The 15,910-nt window shown below is 43.8% G+C and overlaps 1 protein-coding gene across 4 annotated transcripts in view; it reads right to left on the minus strand.

Moving 5' to 3' along the window:
• Positions 1–12,177, minus strand: part of dnajc17 (DnaJ (Hsp40) homolog, subfamily C, member 17) — a 33,316-nt gene extending 21,139 nt beyond the window's left edge. For 3 of the 4 annotated variants that reach the window (XM_071521685.1, XM_071521684.1, XM_071521682.1), the window contains exons 1-7: positions 11,993–12,162; positions 5,974–6,043; positions 4,243–4,301; positions 4,057–4,144; positions 3,362–3,438; positions 2,485–2,605; positions 1,485–1,534 (exon numbers count right to left, since the gene is read on the minus strand). In XM_071521685.1, coding sequence (XP_071377786.1) covers positions 1,485–1,534; positions 2,485–2,605; positions 3,362–3,438; positions 4,057–4,144; positions 4,243–4,301; positions 5,974–6,043; positions 11,993–12,073 — 546 coding nt within the window. In that variant the 5' untranslated portion in view covers positions 12,074–12,162. Of the gene's footprint in view, positions 1–1,484; positions 1,535–2,484; positions 2,606–3,361; positions 3,439–4,056; positions 4,145–4,242; positions 4,302–5,973; positions 6,044–11,992 lie in introns of all 4 variants that reach the window. The other variant, XM_071521683.1, reaches the window with a different exon arrangement.
• Positions 12,178–15,910: the final 3,733 nt, after the last annotated feature.

Below are 15,910 nucleotides of genomic sequence, written 5' to 3' on the forward strand. Positions count from 1 at the left end.
TTACGTTAAGCAGGATCCATATTCCACTCTCACCTTAATGGTTGTGTCTTTGTTTGAGCTGTGGTCCTCTTCTTTGCTTGTGTAACCCTGTGTCTTTGTCTTTTGTTTGTTTTGACTGTGAAGCAGTGTGTAAATTTTGTTTTAGGAAACATATACAAATAAAGCTATCATTATTCTAAGTCTGAATAGAAGTTGAACAGCCTCAATGAACAATTTCTACAAAAGGCAGCAAGATCATTTCTCAATTTGCTATGTGCTTGGAATCCCATCACCAAATGGTGATTTCTGTTCCCATACTCCTTAAGAGAGATATTGTGCAACTTCTCATATCCATTTACACAGCACAGCGGGGTCGAGCCCTTATCACACTAACTGCTTGGAGCAGTATTATAAATGGCAAGCACTGAAGAGTTGACTCAGCTCCAGCATTCTGCTAACTGTCAGAGGAACAGGATTTCTGGGAACTGCCCTGTCTACATAGGCTCTTTTACCAACAATTATGCCAAAAATGTACGTTCTGCTTCCAAAAGCGCTCACCTCTACCCAATGATAACCTTCTTGCCCATTAATCTTCTAATGAGGCACAAAAGTGTTTGGGTGATGTCCATGATTTCAGCCGACGCCAAACACGTTGCTGCAGACATTCTCTTGCTACTAGTTCAAACAACTATACAGAGGATGGATATTAGTGGAACATTGGCTCAAAGTAAAAGATAAAAGACTGATAGGATTAGAAGTGTTAGCCTCACTGGACAAGGAAAACCAAAGAAACAACACGGCTCTGAGCCTAGATACAATATAAGTGTCAACACATTAACTTTCAAATTCAGGTGTATTTAATTTACATGTAGCAATACTGCCTCACAACCAATATTGAAAACAACCTGAAATTATTAACTCCCAGACTGATATTCCTATGTGCAGTCACAACAACCCTTGAGATCAATCTATGCAATTATGTTCCCATGTAGGTGAACATGACATGTAATACTGTCTGACTTAAGGCTGCTGTTTGTTTTTCTAACTGAACACACAAACGTTAGGGAATACATTGCTGCACTAGATGGCTATCAAATTTTAAAACCAGATTAAATGTCTAAACACATTAGCTAACATCCCCAGTGTCCGTTAATATGCGCAGGCTAGGCGGTTTCCAGGAGGAAATATAATAAGCCCTCTCTTGGCATAGTGACAGGTCTCCTGACAACGGCGGGCCTGCTCTGGAGGAAGGGCCGTTAGAACAGCCAATGTGCTCAGTGCTGGGACAGCGTATGTGGTCTCCAAATAACAAATGTCTTCGTTTCTATCAAAATCCCCACTGACGTTCAGTCTGCGCTTTCGCTCAGATGGAGCAGTTCCTCCTGAGCATGTTGAGACCCCCCACCCCCACCCCCCTCTCTCACTCTCCAAGAATCTCAACCTGCACCCTGACCTCTCGTCCCAGCCTCATCCCCTGACTAGAAGTCCATAGCAGAGAGACTTACTTTTAATTTGGGGGTCAAGTTGCTCTTGGAACATCTCTCCACTCCTGAGTCTGAGAGAAAACATAAGGAGGAGGGAGACGAGACAGAGAAGGGGAAAAAACAAAGAGACAATTGTTCAGGCAAGAAATATGCCATTCGAGACGTGCGGTCAAGGATGTGTTTTTTTGCCACTGCAGTCAAGGGACCGTGCTGTTGTCTCATTCTCGAGCGGCTGGACAGCAATTTTAAATTGGCCAACCTGTGGTAAATGTTTGGCCCTCCAGTCCTTTCACCAGACTGGCTCTTGTTACAGTCTGATGACCCACGTTGTGTCTCCCGAGCGGGAACAGAGCACTGGTCCAGCAGACGGCTGGGGAGGCCTGATCGCGTGCAAACACAAGGGACTCAGAGAGGACGTGCTGACTGTGCGTGAGTAATTGTCCGGCCGCAAAAAGGGGTCTAGTGTAGGGCCAAGACCCAGTACTCCCTTAAATACCCCAACTTTACTAGACTCTTACAGAGTCTTTTCCCATGGCTCCAGGATGGAGACATTCAGGCTCTAATGCAAATATGTTATCAAGAGGTAAAAAAAAAACTTGATGGACAACTCTGTGTGTGCGACACATGGCATGTCTGTGTTACGTAGCCAAGACGCCTCACTGCCAAGACCCTAAAATAGACCTTTTCAAACAATGTTTTCTTTCTGCAGTTTTCCAAAGTACCATAAATTCAAATATACTTTCAGTTATTGTTATTGTTTTTATGTGAATAATATTTGGTCAACCACAGGCTGCCTGGTGACTGCTGTGGTTTGCTAGACAGGCTTGGACTGACAGTATGATGGAGTTGGGGAGGGTGGGGGGAGTCCAGCGAGGGTTCTGGGGTAGTGATAGGACTGGACTAGATTAGACTGGATGTAATTAGGCTGGACTGGACTGCGCTGGACTGGATTTGATTAGGACGGACCGGACTAGGCTAAACATTGAGTTGGGCTAGGCTGTTGCTGGTGTAGTAGCAGTACTTGTGTGAGTGTAGTCGGCTGTGCGCTGCTGCTGTCCGTCTCTCTCTTTCTGGATCTGTTCTCTGATGAGCCTCTGTTCCTCCTGAAGCTGCCTGGAACCCTCCTCCCTCAAACGGGCAATCTGGTGGAACAGACACACGGTCAGTAAAGTGCACAAACAGACAGACTGGCTTTGAATGATGGGGAAGAGAGCATCATATATCAAGAGTGCATCATATAGCTTAACTCAAACTAGCCAAGTGTATATTTGATTCTTCAACCGCATCAGTCTCCCATTGTAAGACATTCACTCTCCTATTCTGTGTTTCACAACAGGTATCCATATCAGCGTGCTTCAGGGAGAGAGAGCAAGTCACCTCATTTAATCAGTTCTGGCAACAACACCTTGCCATGAGACAGAAAATGGAACAGTGCCACCTACTGGTAATCTCCCCTTCCCCAAACGCACATGGCCCCATAATTACATGCATTAAGCATGTTGTGCGCGAGCCATGACTCACCTCGGAAATACGCACACCCTTTTTTATTTATCATTGGCTTTACAAACAAAGTGCACCAAGTCATGCAATATCACCTAATGGATTCACTTATAATTATGATATGGCAGTGAAAAAAAAAATGCACTCAGATAGGGCCTTTGTTCCTGGCCCAAGTCTTTGGAGGATTCCAACTCAATCAGAAGGGAGTATTTGACGAATAACAGAATAAAAGCACCTGGGTGTGCTTCATTATTTCCTGGATGCAGTGATCTACCTTGTTCCCAGCAGATGGCTGAGGCCTGTTGTGAATGTTTTGTCTTTGATTCTCTGCATCTTCACCGGGACATTCAGCGGTACAGTGATATCACCTCTCATTTGGTCACTGTATAGTCTCTTACCTCTTCTTCTAGTGTTCTAGTGATTTTCACCTCCTCCTGGCTCTGGGCTTCAGCTTGTCGCTCCCTGGCCTCCAAGTCTGTCAGAATAACATACACACACACACACAGGTATGGACAACTCAAAAAAATCTGAGTCAATATCTCACTCATATACAGTATTTCTAAAAACTTTGAAGATACACCATCACTGGAGATATGTGTGCTATTTTTATGCTAACCATCAAATCATTAAAATCTAATTTCCAGGAGGTAGCAGACAAAACAGTTTCTGTTGTCATGAGGGCTAACCAAATAGTTTATTTTTCAACAAGTTACAAAGTTACAAACAGAATGTCTCCAGCTGTGACAAGTATCTCCAAATTTCTGTTTACATTTCACAAAGTGCCACATGCACTTTTGTGGCGTAGGACATTTTGGAATGGGTTTGTGGTGTACTGGTGTAGTGCCAGACTCGTGTAGCAACTGTTATGATTCTTGTGTTTTTGTTTTATCTTGCATTGCTACTGGACTATCCATGTTGTTCTCTTATGCATTATAAAAAAGAAAATCTCATGAATCACATTTTGGTGTGTTGACCCTACAATATCTATGACAATAAAAAAAAATACTTTTTTATATAACACTTATTCAATACCATATCGATATGTTTTACTGAAGAGCCTTGAGATGCTTTGAGATTTGTAAAAGGGACTCACCTAGTTTAATCTTCTTCCTCTTGTCATCTAGTTTCCTGTTCCTTTCCTCTGCTTGTTTCTTGGCAGCACAGATCTTGTCGTAGGCAGCCTGAAAAGAGCATGGGACACAATGATGAACCGTTTCTGTGTGTGTGACTATGAGTCAACACCTATGTATGACAGCCTGAGAGACATCAATGGTCTTACCCTGGCAGCAGCATCAGTCAGCACCTCTAGAGCCTGGGACAACTGGTGGAAGAGCTCCGCTGGAAGAAAGAGACAAAACAGGAAGATTGATCAAGAACTCTATTAGTTACAATATAGAGACACACAGGATTTTAGGTTTTGGTATGGAGGAGAATGCTTGCTCAGGGAACCAAGGTTTTACATGGGGAATGAGAGCTTTACAGACAACAATATGGTTAACAATGCACAAACAAATGGCACCAAGTGGTACCTTGGTGAACACTTTATACGCAAGGGGAGGCAAGAGAAGGGGATGGTGACAGGGAGAGAGAGGGAGGAGAATGTGAGTCCAACTAGGGGCTTATGTGAAAGGAGGCAGTGTGTATCTCAGCGTGACGTCTCCAAGCCAGCGCTGGGACTCTGGGGCTGACATAAATGGAGACATTTCCTGCATTAAAAGGTGCCTGAAGTCTCACGAAACCTGTTTCCTCCAATGACACGGCCCTGCATTCCCACATAAACCCCAGGCCTCTCCATCTATCTCCCATTAGAGCACCTCGAGGGGCCACTGCCACAATCACCACTGCCACGCAAGACTCCAACTCCCCAGTTGTCATCTGAAACACACACACACAGTGAGACCACAATCCCACTCCCCGTCATATAACCGCCACACTACTGCACAATACTAGCCGAGCTTAATCATTCACTTATGGGAGGCCTAACGGACCGATACAGTTACTCCCTGTGGGGACCGGCAGTGCACACAAACAGGAGGCTCTGGGGATCATACTGCCAGCAGAGGAGGTCAGGTTACCTACACGCATATAATGGGCTGGAATGAAATCCAACTGGGGAGACCCGCCATGCCCACTAGGCAGCTCAGAGTGTCACAACACGGGGGGGTTGGGGAGAATGAGAGATGGTGGGGGGTGTCTTCGGTGAAGAATCATGACCTCTGCGTCACCTCTCATGTGTACAACCATCCCCCGAAGGCCTGCGAGTCCCAAGATTTGCCGTGCTCTCGTGCAATAGAGACCGAGTCTGTCCATGTGCGAGTTAAAGTGGCGAGGCCCTCCAAACCACTTCTTTTCCATTTCTGGGAAACCGACCCCCTGCTTTTCTATTATTCCTCTCACCACCACCTCCAATTTCCCAGTTTTTTTTTTTCCTGACATAATCAGGAATTGTCTGAACCATCCAGCAACCGCACAAACCTCACTTGAAAACATGCCTCACGACCAGTCTTTGTCCAAGGTGCATTTTTTTTCCCTCCTGACAAAAAGCTTCATTGAAATTTCCTTGTCTAATTGTTGACATGTTGGTTGGCGACAGGCCGCAGAAGGACTCCAAAGCCAAGGAGGGATGGAGTGTGGACACACTGGTGGCGATGGTGGTGCTGGTGGTGTCTGGCTGGCCCTGGTTGGCTACAGAGCCGGCGGGAAGACAGGCGCTGGCTAGCCTTCCTGCGGAGTGTTGTGGCTAGGCTGTCTGGCAGGTTTGAGCTTGCTGTGGGCTCCGCTCTTAGATTTTGGTTATGGGATGTCAGCAGGGAGCTTGATGGCAGCTTGGTGAGATGTTAAGCCTAATTCTTCAGGAAACGATGCAATTATTGCAGCAATAAACAAACTCTAAATATTGGCGGTCTAATTCTACTGTCTGACTGACAGCCGTTATTAAGTCAGGTCTATGACTCTGAATGGAGAGGCGGTGAACAGACATTGTGAAAAACACATTAACTTACTGACTCACCTGCTTTTGGGTTGTCTGGGTTCTTGTCTGGATGGCACGTCAAGGCTTTCTGTCGATAAGCTTTTTTGATCTGAGAGAAAAAGAGGAGAGCACCTGAAGTAATATGCACAGTGGAAATGATGATTAGCATGCACAAAGCAGGCATCAACCACTTAAGCACAAATCAGTTTTGGCCATGTGAAAGTCAAAACTCTTACTTCCAGACGGATTACTCTTTATCAAGCTGTCCTTGGCCCAGAAAACCAAAGTCTGTGTAAAAAATTGATGGTCCCATTGAAATAATGGCACAAATAATACAAGTTTGATAGGAAAGTACTAGGGGTGAAATGTGGTCTGCATTTAATGGAGAATCAGGGATTGTATCGTTTGGATCAAATCAACACCTGAGCCCATCCTCTGCTTTATGTCCTCTTGACACGTTGTTAATGGAACCTAACCACCGAGGCGCATACTGCACGGTGAATTACCCGCACAAGAATTCCAAAGTATTCATGAGACCCATTGCCAGTTTGCAAGATAAATGTGGCCTGAGTTGGCAGCTGAGTATTAGGCCGTCTTTATTCAAACTTGAAAAAATGTTATAATAACATACACAAACAGTGCACCATTGTCTATCACAAAATTGGGAAGGCAGCCATTAATATCTTAGGCTCTGAGCCAAAACTTTTGGGGGGGGAATATGGAGAACCAAGCTGGAAAAAAGAAACAATACTTTGGAGCACTGTAATGTCATGTGAGGTTTTAGTTATAGCTGATTTTTTAAAACTCTGGGTCACTGCATGGAATGTTAACCATTCATTGGTCCTTCTTGGGACCAGTTAATGACAAGGTGGTTTTCATTAGATCTCAACTCCTCAGAAGAAACAGAGGGGAAGCAGGGCCCATGGGGGAGACTGTGGAGACCAGAGGGGCTGCAAAGGGACGCGTTGGAGCTTTTTGCACTGCTGCCACAGCCTTGGACGCACACTCACACATACGCATTGCATGCATAGACTTTTACACACACATCACCCCCCCCACACACACACACATACACACACTCAAATTCTCACACGCACACTCACCAGTCCTAACCAGCCATGCCAACTTTATGCATGCTTTCACATACCCCCCTTAGTGCAAATCAATCTCCCACCAGTATGCTAAGACCCGGAGAAATTGGGAGCTCCTTTCCTCATGTCTGGGAAACGTTTGCATTGGACGCTGTGTCCTCTGGCATATGCAGTGTTTCCCTGTGTGTTGTTTTGCACAATTTTATCTCTGGAATGCACGCCAAAACATACAGAGCTGACTGACTGGGGGGAAAGCAAGGCTGTGAGGGAACTGAGAAGAATGGTGTAATCTTCATTGTCCAAGACTTTTTAACAGCAACTCCAATGAGTCTCCATAATAGTAAACTTAGGCACATTAGGCTGGGTGCCCATTGCCCACTGTCCAAGGGAGAAGAGCGAAGCCTCCACACAATTATGTGAAAGCGTAATAAGCCTCCACAGAAATCTCTGGAGATTAACATGGCTCAAACATTGCTCCTAAATGTCACAACCCCTTTTTTCTATCTCTTGGGCAATAGAGTACTGTTGACTTCACATTTTGTCTCTCTAGATTTGCAATGGTAAATCAGAACCTGGGTTCACTGGGAGGGCTTTGGGAGACTAGACATCATTAAGGCATATTCACTCAGCAGTCTTGCTGCTTGGCACACACAGCCTTCCTACAGATCCATGCTGACACGCAGGGTTGTGGACTGGCGCCAAACACAGATGCTTACTGTTGGCCCAAGCCATACTTCCCCCTTTTAGCCTCCTCCCTCTGTCTGTTTCTCCCTATTCTTTTCTCTGTGCCCCCTATCACAGCTTTCACCATTCCACTCCAAAAGCTTTTGGCGAGAAGCACAGGGCGAGAAGGCAAGGACAGATGAAGCGAGGAAGGAAGGGAAGCCGTTATGGCTTTCTTCTCCTCTCCCTTCATCTATTGCTTCTTGTAATCTGAATGCTAAAGGTCCAGCACATGGCCAACAGATTTTCTCAGCCTGTTGAGTGTGTGCCTATGTGTGTGGCACATGTGTACGCCTGTGTCTGTGTGAGTGTGAGTGTGTGTGTGTGTGTGTGTGTGTGTGTGTGTGTGTGTGTGTGTGTGTGTGTGTGTGTGTGTGCGCGCGCGTGTGTGAGCATCAGCTGCAGCTGGCCTAAACAATGGGCAGTCAGTGACAAGAGGTGGAGAGCTCCCTGTATTACACAGCCCTATCAGCGCTTCGACGGCACAAAAAGAAGGAGAGCCTGCTTTAAGAGGTCAAGCCGTGTCCTCAGTTCACACACACTGCACATCCCCTGTTCTTCATCACCTGCAGCCAGCTGACATGATAAACACGTCTCCACATCTGTCGTAAACACAGCAGATGTTTGACATTGTCAGGACAAAAGTCTGGCCGGCTGAGCTGTTCCGACAAGAACAACCTGTCATCGATGCTGTTCTGGTGGAGAGCTGCCACACTCGTGATTGTGAGGCTGTCGCTCAATCCAGCTGCCAGTGAGACTCACTACACCATCATCTCCCTCTCACTGGGTTCAGTTTAAGATCCAGTCAACATACAGGCTTGTCTGCATTAAGTTGCAGTTAATTACTGTAACTCTTCTATCTCTTGCTTTTCTCTCTCTCTCTCTCTCCATCCTCCTGTCCCCACCCTTCTCTTCCTCTCTTCTCCCTTTTCCCTCTAGCATCCTTCACTATCTTGTCTCTCTGCTGTTAAATGACTACTGCTCCTCCAGTGCTGTTTTCTTTAATAATGCATGATTGCTCCCATCAATGCTGTAACACGCGAGCCTTAATTGGCGCTGAAGATCCGTGGTCCTACAAACTGTAAGCTAATGCAGGCCAACTTCGGAAGAGGTTTGTGCATTAGCGGATATGAGCTCTCAAATCAAGTGCCATCCCCCTACAGGCCACACAATTATGGTCAATGATTGTAGCAATTATCTTTATGCAGTTCACCATGACCTTTTAGGATTAGCTCTTGAATCAATTATGGGCGAGACCATCTGAAGAGACAACCATAAGAGCTGGGCTAAAAACAATTGTTGTCCCTTCTACTCACGGAATAGTGAAAGCTGAATCTCAAAAGTATTAGTGTCTTATTTTATTATATCTTCCATTTCTGCCTATTCAAATTTATCTACACTGTGTCGTGTGTTCCTTTTCCTTGTCTCATTCCTGAGGCAAACTGAATGACAGAAATCTCAACTGACTCCCACAATTCAGTTTGTGGAAGGGGGAACCAAGGAATCAAGGAAAGTCTGTTGAGCCCTGATCTTCCACCAGCAGGCCAACAGTAGCCTAATGGTTAGAGCCTGGTGAAAAACAGGCTCTCTGTGCCGCCCTGCTGCCTGCCTGCCACAGTCTTAACTGCATGCCCACATCTTGTCCTCATTACACCAGTCTTTGGTGCCAATTACAGCTGACAAACTGGTCCTGGTGCAGCCGCAGCGTAGCCCCACCAGGGCCCCTAGCCTGTGTGGCTGATTAGCTGCCTGCTCTGCCATGGGCCCATCCTCCTTAATTACAGCGCTCTGCCATTTACAGGACATTATCAGCTGGAGGAAAGTAATAACATACACAACAGGGCAAAGGAAGGAGAGAAGCAAGGGCAGAGGTAAAGAAGAGATAGGCCTAAACAGAGAGACAAAGATCTAAAGGGAGAGCTAAAAGAAAGTAGAAAAGTTGGATGTAATGAAGAGACACAGAGACAATGTGTGTTGCTGTCGCCCTGTGTTTGAGTTTCCGAAAGCCTGTGTGCGTGTGAACCTGGGTGCACATAAGGGTGCGTGCATGTCTGCGCCACCAGGATGTAATCCCAGTGCTGCCTCCAAAAGCCATACTGAGCGTGCATAACTTGCCTGTCAGGCACATTTGTCTGGGACAGTGATACAATTATCACGAGCGGCGGGGCCATCTAAGGTGCCCACCCACCTGAAGAGAGTGTCTCCCTCTGCACAGATGGCAGTAGGCAGGCAGTCAGGCAGGCAGTGGAGTACACAAGGAGAGTGCACATTGAAACACGGACCGCCAGCGCAGCATGGGGTCACTTCATACTCCTCTGCAATAACAATCTACCTGCCCTTGACTAAGCAGCCAGACACGAAGAGACAAAACTTTGTCGAGTGGAATGAGGTCAGCATGCACTCCTGCGATGTCCTGATAACACCTGTCCTCAAGTGCTCTGCCTGCAAGTAATCTATACAGGCTGGTAGTTACTGCATCCACATAAAGCATTAGGCTACACTGCAGCACATCAGGTACACTCAATTATGCCTCATTTCCATTTTAAGAAGTTGAATAAACCACAAGAAATGGTGTGTGGTCTTGGTTGTTCACATTGTTTCAACAAGTAATCTGTGGTAGGTAAAACACCCACTTAAAGCCCTGCTGATATGCATGAGCACGACTCCATAAATGGCTTCTGGCTTTCGGCAACAGCCTCCCTCAGCAATACAAGGATAGAGCAAACCCCAGTCATCCATGTTCATTAAATCATAGGTTCTGACCTGCCAGTTTCCCAGCCATCTATCAGCCAGCCAAGCTTAGAGGCAGGTCAATAGCAGTGATAGCAGAACGAGATGCTAAATGGAACCAGGAGGAGAAGCAGGAGGCAAATCTCCTACGTCAGGGCAATGTTTTACAAGCTGCGGCTAAGCCCACATAAACAGGCTCTGGGATGAGCTTCTTCCTCTCTCTGTGATAAACAACATGCCTGATAGTGGCGGTGGAGCAGCGGGCCAACCAACTGGGACTAAGTAGCCCATCTGATGACATCTGTCTTCATACACTTGATTGGTTTTGAGCCCTCCCAGCCTCTACGCACTGCACACAGGAAAACTTCACTATCTCTCCCGACCATCGACAGACCTCACAGAACCAGCCTTCTGCATTTTGGAGACTCATTTCTGCCCAAGCCACAACCGCTAACTTCCTCCAGCATACTCCTCTGGGAAGGATAGGACTTTGAAATCCAATTAAGAAATTAACTTCTTCCCTCATTTTGGCAGTGATTTTAATTCCCCTTCTGGCCTGTGGATTCTAGAAGCTGGAAACTGTGAGGAGAGGTGGTCGTTGAGAAAGGGCTGGGTTGGGGACAGCTTAGTGAATGTCTCTGGGCTGGGAAAATGAGACGGAGGAGAGAACCGGGGAACCTTCCCAGAGTAAATTCAGAATCCATGTCAGCGCTGACTCATTGTCACTGAGGCAAAATTCTGGCTGTTTCAATTAGGCAGAGGCATAAACAAGCAATCAAATGTGATACATGACTACTTGTTGTCGACACACACTCATCGTAACCTTTTGTAAATAGGTTGCCCGGAGCATTACAGGTGTCTTCTGCCAATTAAATGATTAATTTCTCAGGGTTCATCAGATAAAGACTACAAGTACCTACTTCTATCTCATATGTGATCAGCTGGGTTGGCTTAGTATTAAATAATAGAATAATACAGAGTTTGCAGAGTCAAAGCCATAACTTTATATCATATCCATATGGTCTTGATCCCGCATCCCCTCTCACACAAAGGGCATTGCTTGTCTGCAGCAGCTGGTCCCGCAAATTGATACTGCAGCATCGCCACCTAGTGGCCGTTTCAATATATCACACCTTTATGATTTAGCTTTTAGCCCTTAAGCCCACTGTGGTCGTGTGGTTTGGTTTATTTAGCTGTAATCTTCTTTCACTGAACTGAACTGGAAAAAAGCCCTAAGGAAAATTCTAGCACCACCACCCCACACACACACACACACACACACACACACACACACACACACACACACACACACACACACACACACGTTAGCCAAATAACCTCCTGCTTACAGACAATACTCTCACACACACATACACTCTCTCCACGTACATCCTCAATTACACTTTAATTATACCTGAAAAAAAAATTAGCTAGTTTACTTTAGTATACAGGCAAATATTGTGCTCCAGCCTTGCTAACAAGAATTTGTTAGCAAACAGTAACGGTTAACACACCTCTTTCGCTGTAGCAGTGCCTTCCACACCAAGTAAACCATACAAGTCCATCTGGAGGAGATCTTTTGCTTTTCCCGACATTTTCTCTCTGCAATGAACCACGTAGCTAGAGTAGAAAATAATGAATGTAAGGCAAACGCGATGCTAACGTTTAGCTAATTCACCATTTGTTGTTGTTGCAGCCGGCAGCATGAGTTTGACGTTTACGACCTTTCACCTCGGATGTACACCACATTGGAACTTGGGAAATGTAGTTTTTTTTTTAGTCAGTGTTTCTCTTCAGGTCTGGAAAAGTCTCCAAATGTTTTGAACACAGTTAAGTAGGCCTATAGTATTTTAAGTTTTAAAATACGGTTTATGCTGCGTTTTCTTGTCACGCATGCATATATTCTGAGTAGTGTACAAGTGTTTTCATTTTCACGTGTATTTTCAAAATTGGTCTTAAGTTTACTATCTGGCCTGAAAAAGTCTTAAATTTTACTTAAACTTCATCAACTTATTACATTTGTAGTAATAAAAATATAAAATAAAAAAGTAATAACTAAGTACTTACTAATAAGTAATAACTACATTTCACCCCTGGCCTTTTCATTTGTTTTACTTGTTTGTAGCTATATTGAAAAAAAAAAAAAAAGAAGTAAAAGTAAAAGTATAGTATAGTAAAAGTTCTCGGCCAGTATTGCCTAAAGTGGGGTCCATGGACTCTGAGGAGTCCTTGATGGTTCCAGAGGATCCCCAGCAAAATGAGGAGTAGTTTAACTTCACTGTTATTTCATTAATTTGTACATATGTATAAAGGACAGAGAATGTTATGACTGCTCTGATCAGTCATCATCTGTTCTTTATTCTCCCCACTGTTATTTCCCCACCTACAGGATAGACAGTTCTGTAGCAAATCAAATCAACATCCATAATCTCAGATTTTATTAACTTCAAAAAATACAGCAAATGGACAAATGGTATAAAAAAAAATGTATATGACCACTGAAGATGAATTTTGACTTAAGGTCTTTATGTTTTCTGGATGTGGGTCTGTCAGTGGCTTTAAGAGATGAGCCAGCTTCTTTCCCTGGTAATCTATTGTTGCAGCATTTCCTACAAGCAGTGGGAGTCATGTGCACAAGAATAATAAGCTTGTCTTGGCATATGTTGGCATGTGTTGTAATAGCTCTCCTTTTCCACTGACAATTGGGTAATTCAAGTTAACGGAAAAGCTATGTATTATTTGTGAACATGTTTGGAAATGTCTGGAAGTATTGGGAGCTTCATTTCAACTGCTAAGCCAGATAAAGATGAAGCAAAAAGCTGCTCTCACCTACTGCCAAGATCCTGTCCAACTAGCTCAGCCAGTGGGTTATGGATTTTATTCATGATGGGCTCAAATATTTGCCCAGCTTTTGTTGCTCAATTTCAACAAAGCAGCCTGGCATGTGTAAGCATTACTTTCAATGTGAAGTAGTGGCAGAGGTAAGGCTGTAACCTCTGTCACTACTTCACATTGAAAGTCACTACTTCACATTGAAAGAAAAACTTTCACGGTAGTGACAGAGGTAAGGTTGTAGCCTTACCTTCGTCACTACTGTGAAAGTTTTTAAGATGCCATCCTGGGTATTTTTTGATTTCCTAACTTCCAACTTCGCATGATCATTTTTCATCAAATGGTCTCCCCTTTTTTGTTTTAAATTAGCAAGGCACCTTCATAGTAGGGCTGGGCGATATGGTTGAAATCAATATCATGATAATCATAAGGATTTTTCTCGATATCAATATATATCACGATATGGTTCATATATGCAAAATCACGTTAAATAATCAAATTAATGTTCATCTCATTGAACCGAATGTTGTGAGTGTGTGAGTGTGTGATGTCAAACAAAACAGAAATATTCAAATAATATTCGTACCATACCTCATTTTATGAGAGTTTTTAAGTAAAATTTGCTTGTCATCATCAATTTAGACAGCAGAAATGTGTTTCACGATATCAAAATATTTTCATATCACCACGATATGATTCCACTGAAAGATGATAAACGTTAGCCGAATATTGAATTATCGCCCAGCCCTACTTCACAGTGATGACAGTTTGGCTTCGAGGACCTGAGGCTGTAGCTACTACAATAGATAAACAATACAATTATACTTATCAGGGAGGCTGTGAAGTTACAGCGACTATACAGCTCTAAGCCACTTGCCACACTCACAAGGGTAAAGATAACAACTGCAATGCAACAAATAGAATTACAACAGTACAACAAATTCTCAACAAAGAATGCATAAGGAAATAGAAAGGGACTTTCCCAGGAATAATAAAACTCCTGATCTTCAATGAAGGATTGAATGCAAACAAAAGCCTAAGCTAAGGAGTGTGGAGTTCATGATAATGGCTATAGGCTATAAAATAACACAGATGGTTTCCCCATACCGTTTAGCTTGGATGAAGAGCTTGGCTATGCACCATCTCATGTAATTCATGATAAACTAGTTTGCATTATCATCTTCATGCTCTGATGGGTATAAAATTTCAGTTCTGCTACAGTGTAGAAAAATGTAAAACTGTATATAACCCCTTTATGCAATAAAGTAGCTGCTTTGGATGGTTTTAGTACACCCCTGGAAGGTTATGTAAGCAAACCTAAAAAGTGAGATAATCCCTTCTAATATCTGGATCCTCCCTGATGTTAGCAGTCTAAATAGTTAACAGGACAATTTAGACAAATGGGACTTGGTTTTGGTGAACAGCAACCAAGTGCCATTCCACTGGGAGAAAGGAGGAAACCTGGTCTAGATTGCCATGAGGAGAAAAAATGTCTAACAATCCACAGGTGACTCTTAACATTGTTAGACCTTGTGTTAATGCCCCACAGCAGATCATACCCTACTGGCTACACATTTTTCCTCTATCAGATAAAAGCCACATTAACTCAAGAGTATAATCCCATGTAATTGTGATAATAATCTTGTAGCAACACAGTTAAGAGTCACTGGATGACTTGAGGAATTCCAGGTTAATCCTCCCTCAGCCTGTCATCACAGCACCATCAGCAGCTACTGTCCACATCAGGTCCGGCTGAGTGGGAGTGAGTGAGTGGGAGTGAGAGGGAGGGAGAGAGGGCCCATCCGGTGGCTGCATTCAGCATCACAAGCATCGTCAAGCCAGCTGAAGATAGAGAGAATAAGACCGGAATTTAGGCAATTTCGCCTTCAAAATAAAACATTGGGTACTGGAGTTGGTACTGGAAGAATTGGGAATGGCTTACAATATGGATTAATTTCTATTTAAAATGAATAAAATGACGGACATCCTTCCAAGTTGTCTGATATATATTATGTGATTGAGTTCTTGAATATTTCTGACCCATATAGTCTATTTTATTTATAGGCTATATTTATATTTTTAGCACTTGTACTAGTTTGTCACCATGCCATTTTGTAAATAAATCTGATTATGGTTGTGACTGTATGCTGAACTAAATACTTCGTCTAAAAGTTAATTCCTTACTAACATTACACTAACAGTAACATTCTTGATATTTCCAACATCCTAAATATAGATGGCATCTCGCATGTGCCTTTGACTCGGAATATATGCCATGAAAAGATTTGTACAGTTGTATTTTCATTTATCCCTCCTTAAATGCAATCCTTGTTTTCACTTTGGCAATTTGTATTTCTCCAAAAAACAAAAAAAAACAAAAAAATGTACCATGTTTGCCAATAAGTGTTTTATTTTGAAAGTTATGACCGGAAGTGTTATTTGAGTATTGCTGCTAACTTGACACTGGCAGGGTCTCACTAGTGAATCAAAGCGCTGGGGCCGTGGCGATTTGAGGAGAGTCCTACCATTCGCATACCATTCAGTGGTTGCCCTGCCACAGTTGAAATTTCCCGGGGCTTCTTTTCCATATTTTGTTGTGA

The sequence above is a fragment of the Centroberyx affinis genome, unplaced genomic scaffold, assembly GCF_046629955.1.
Source record: "Centroberyx affinis isolate AG114_WGS23_722 - 3 ecotype Tasmania unplaced genomic scaffold, CSIRO-AGI_Caff_v1 ptg000915l_1, whole genome shotgun sequence".
Taxonomy (NCBI): Eukaryota; Metazoa; Chordata; class Actinopteri; order Beryciformes; family Berycidae; genus Centroberyx; species Centroberyx affinis.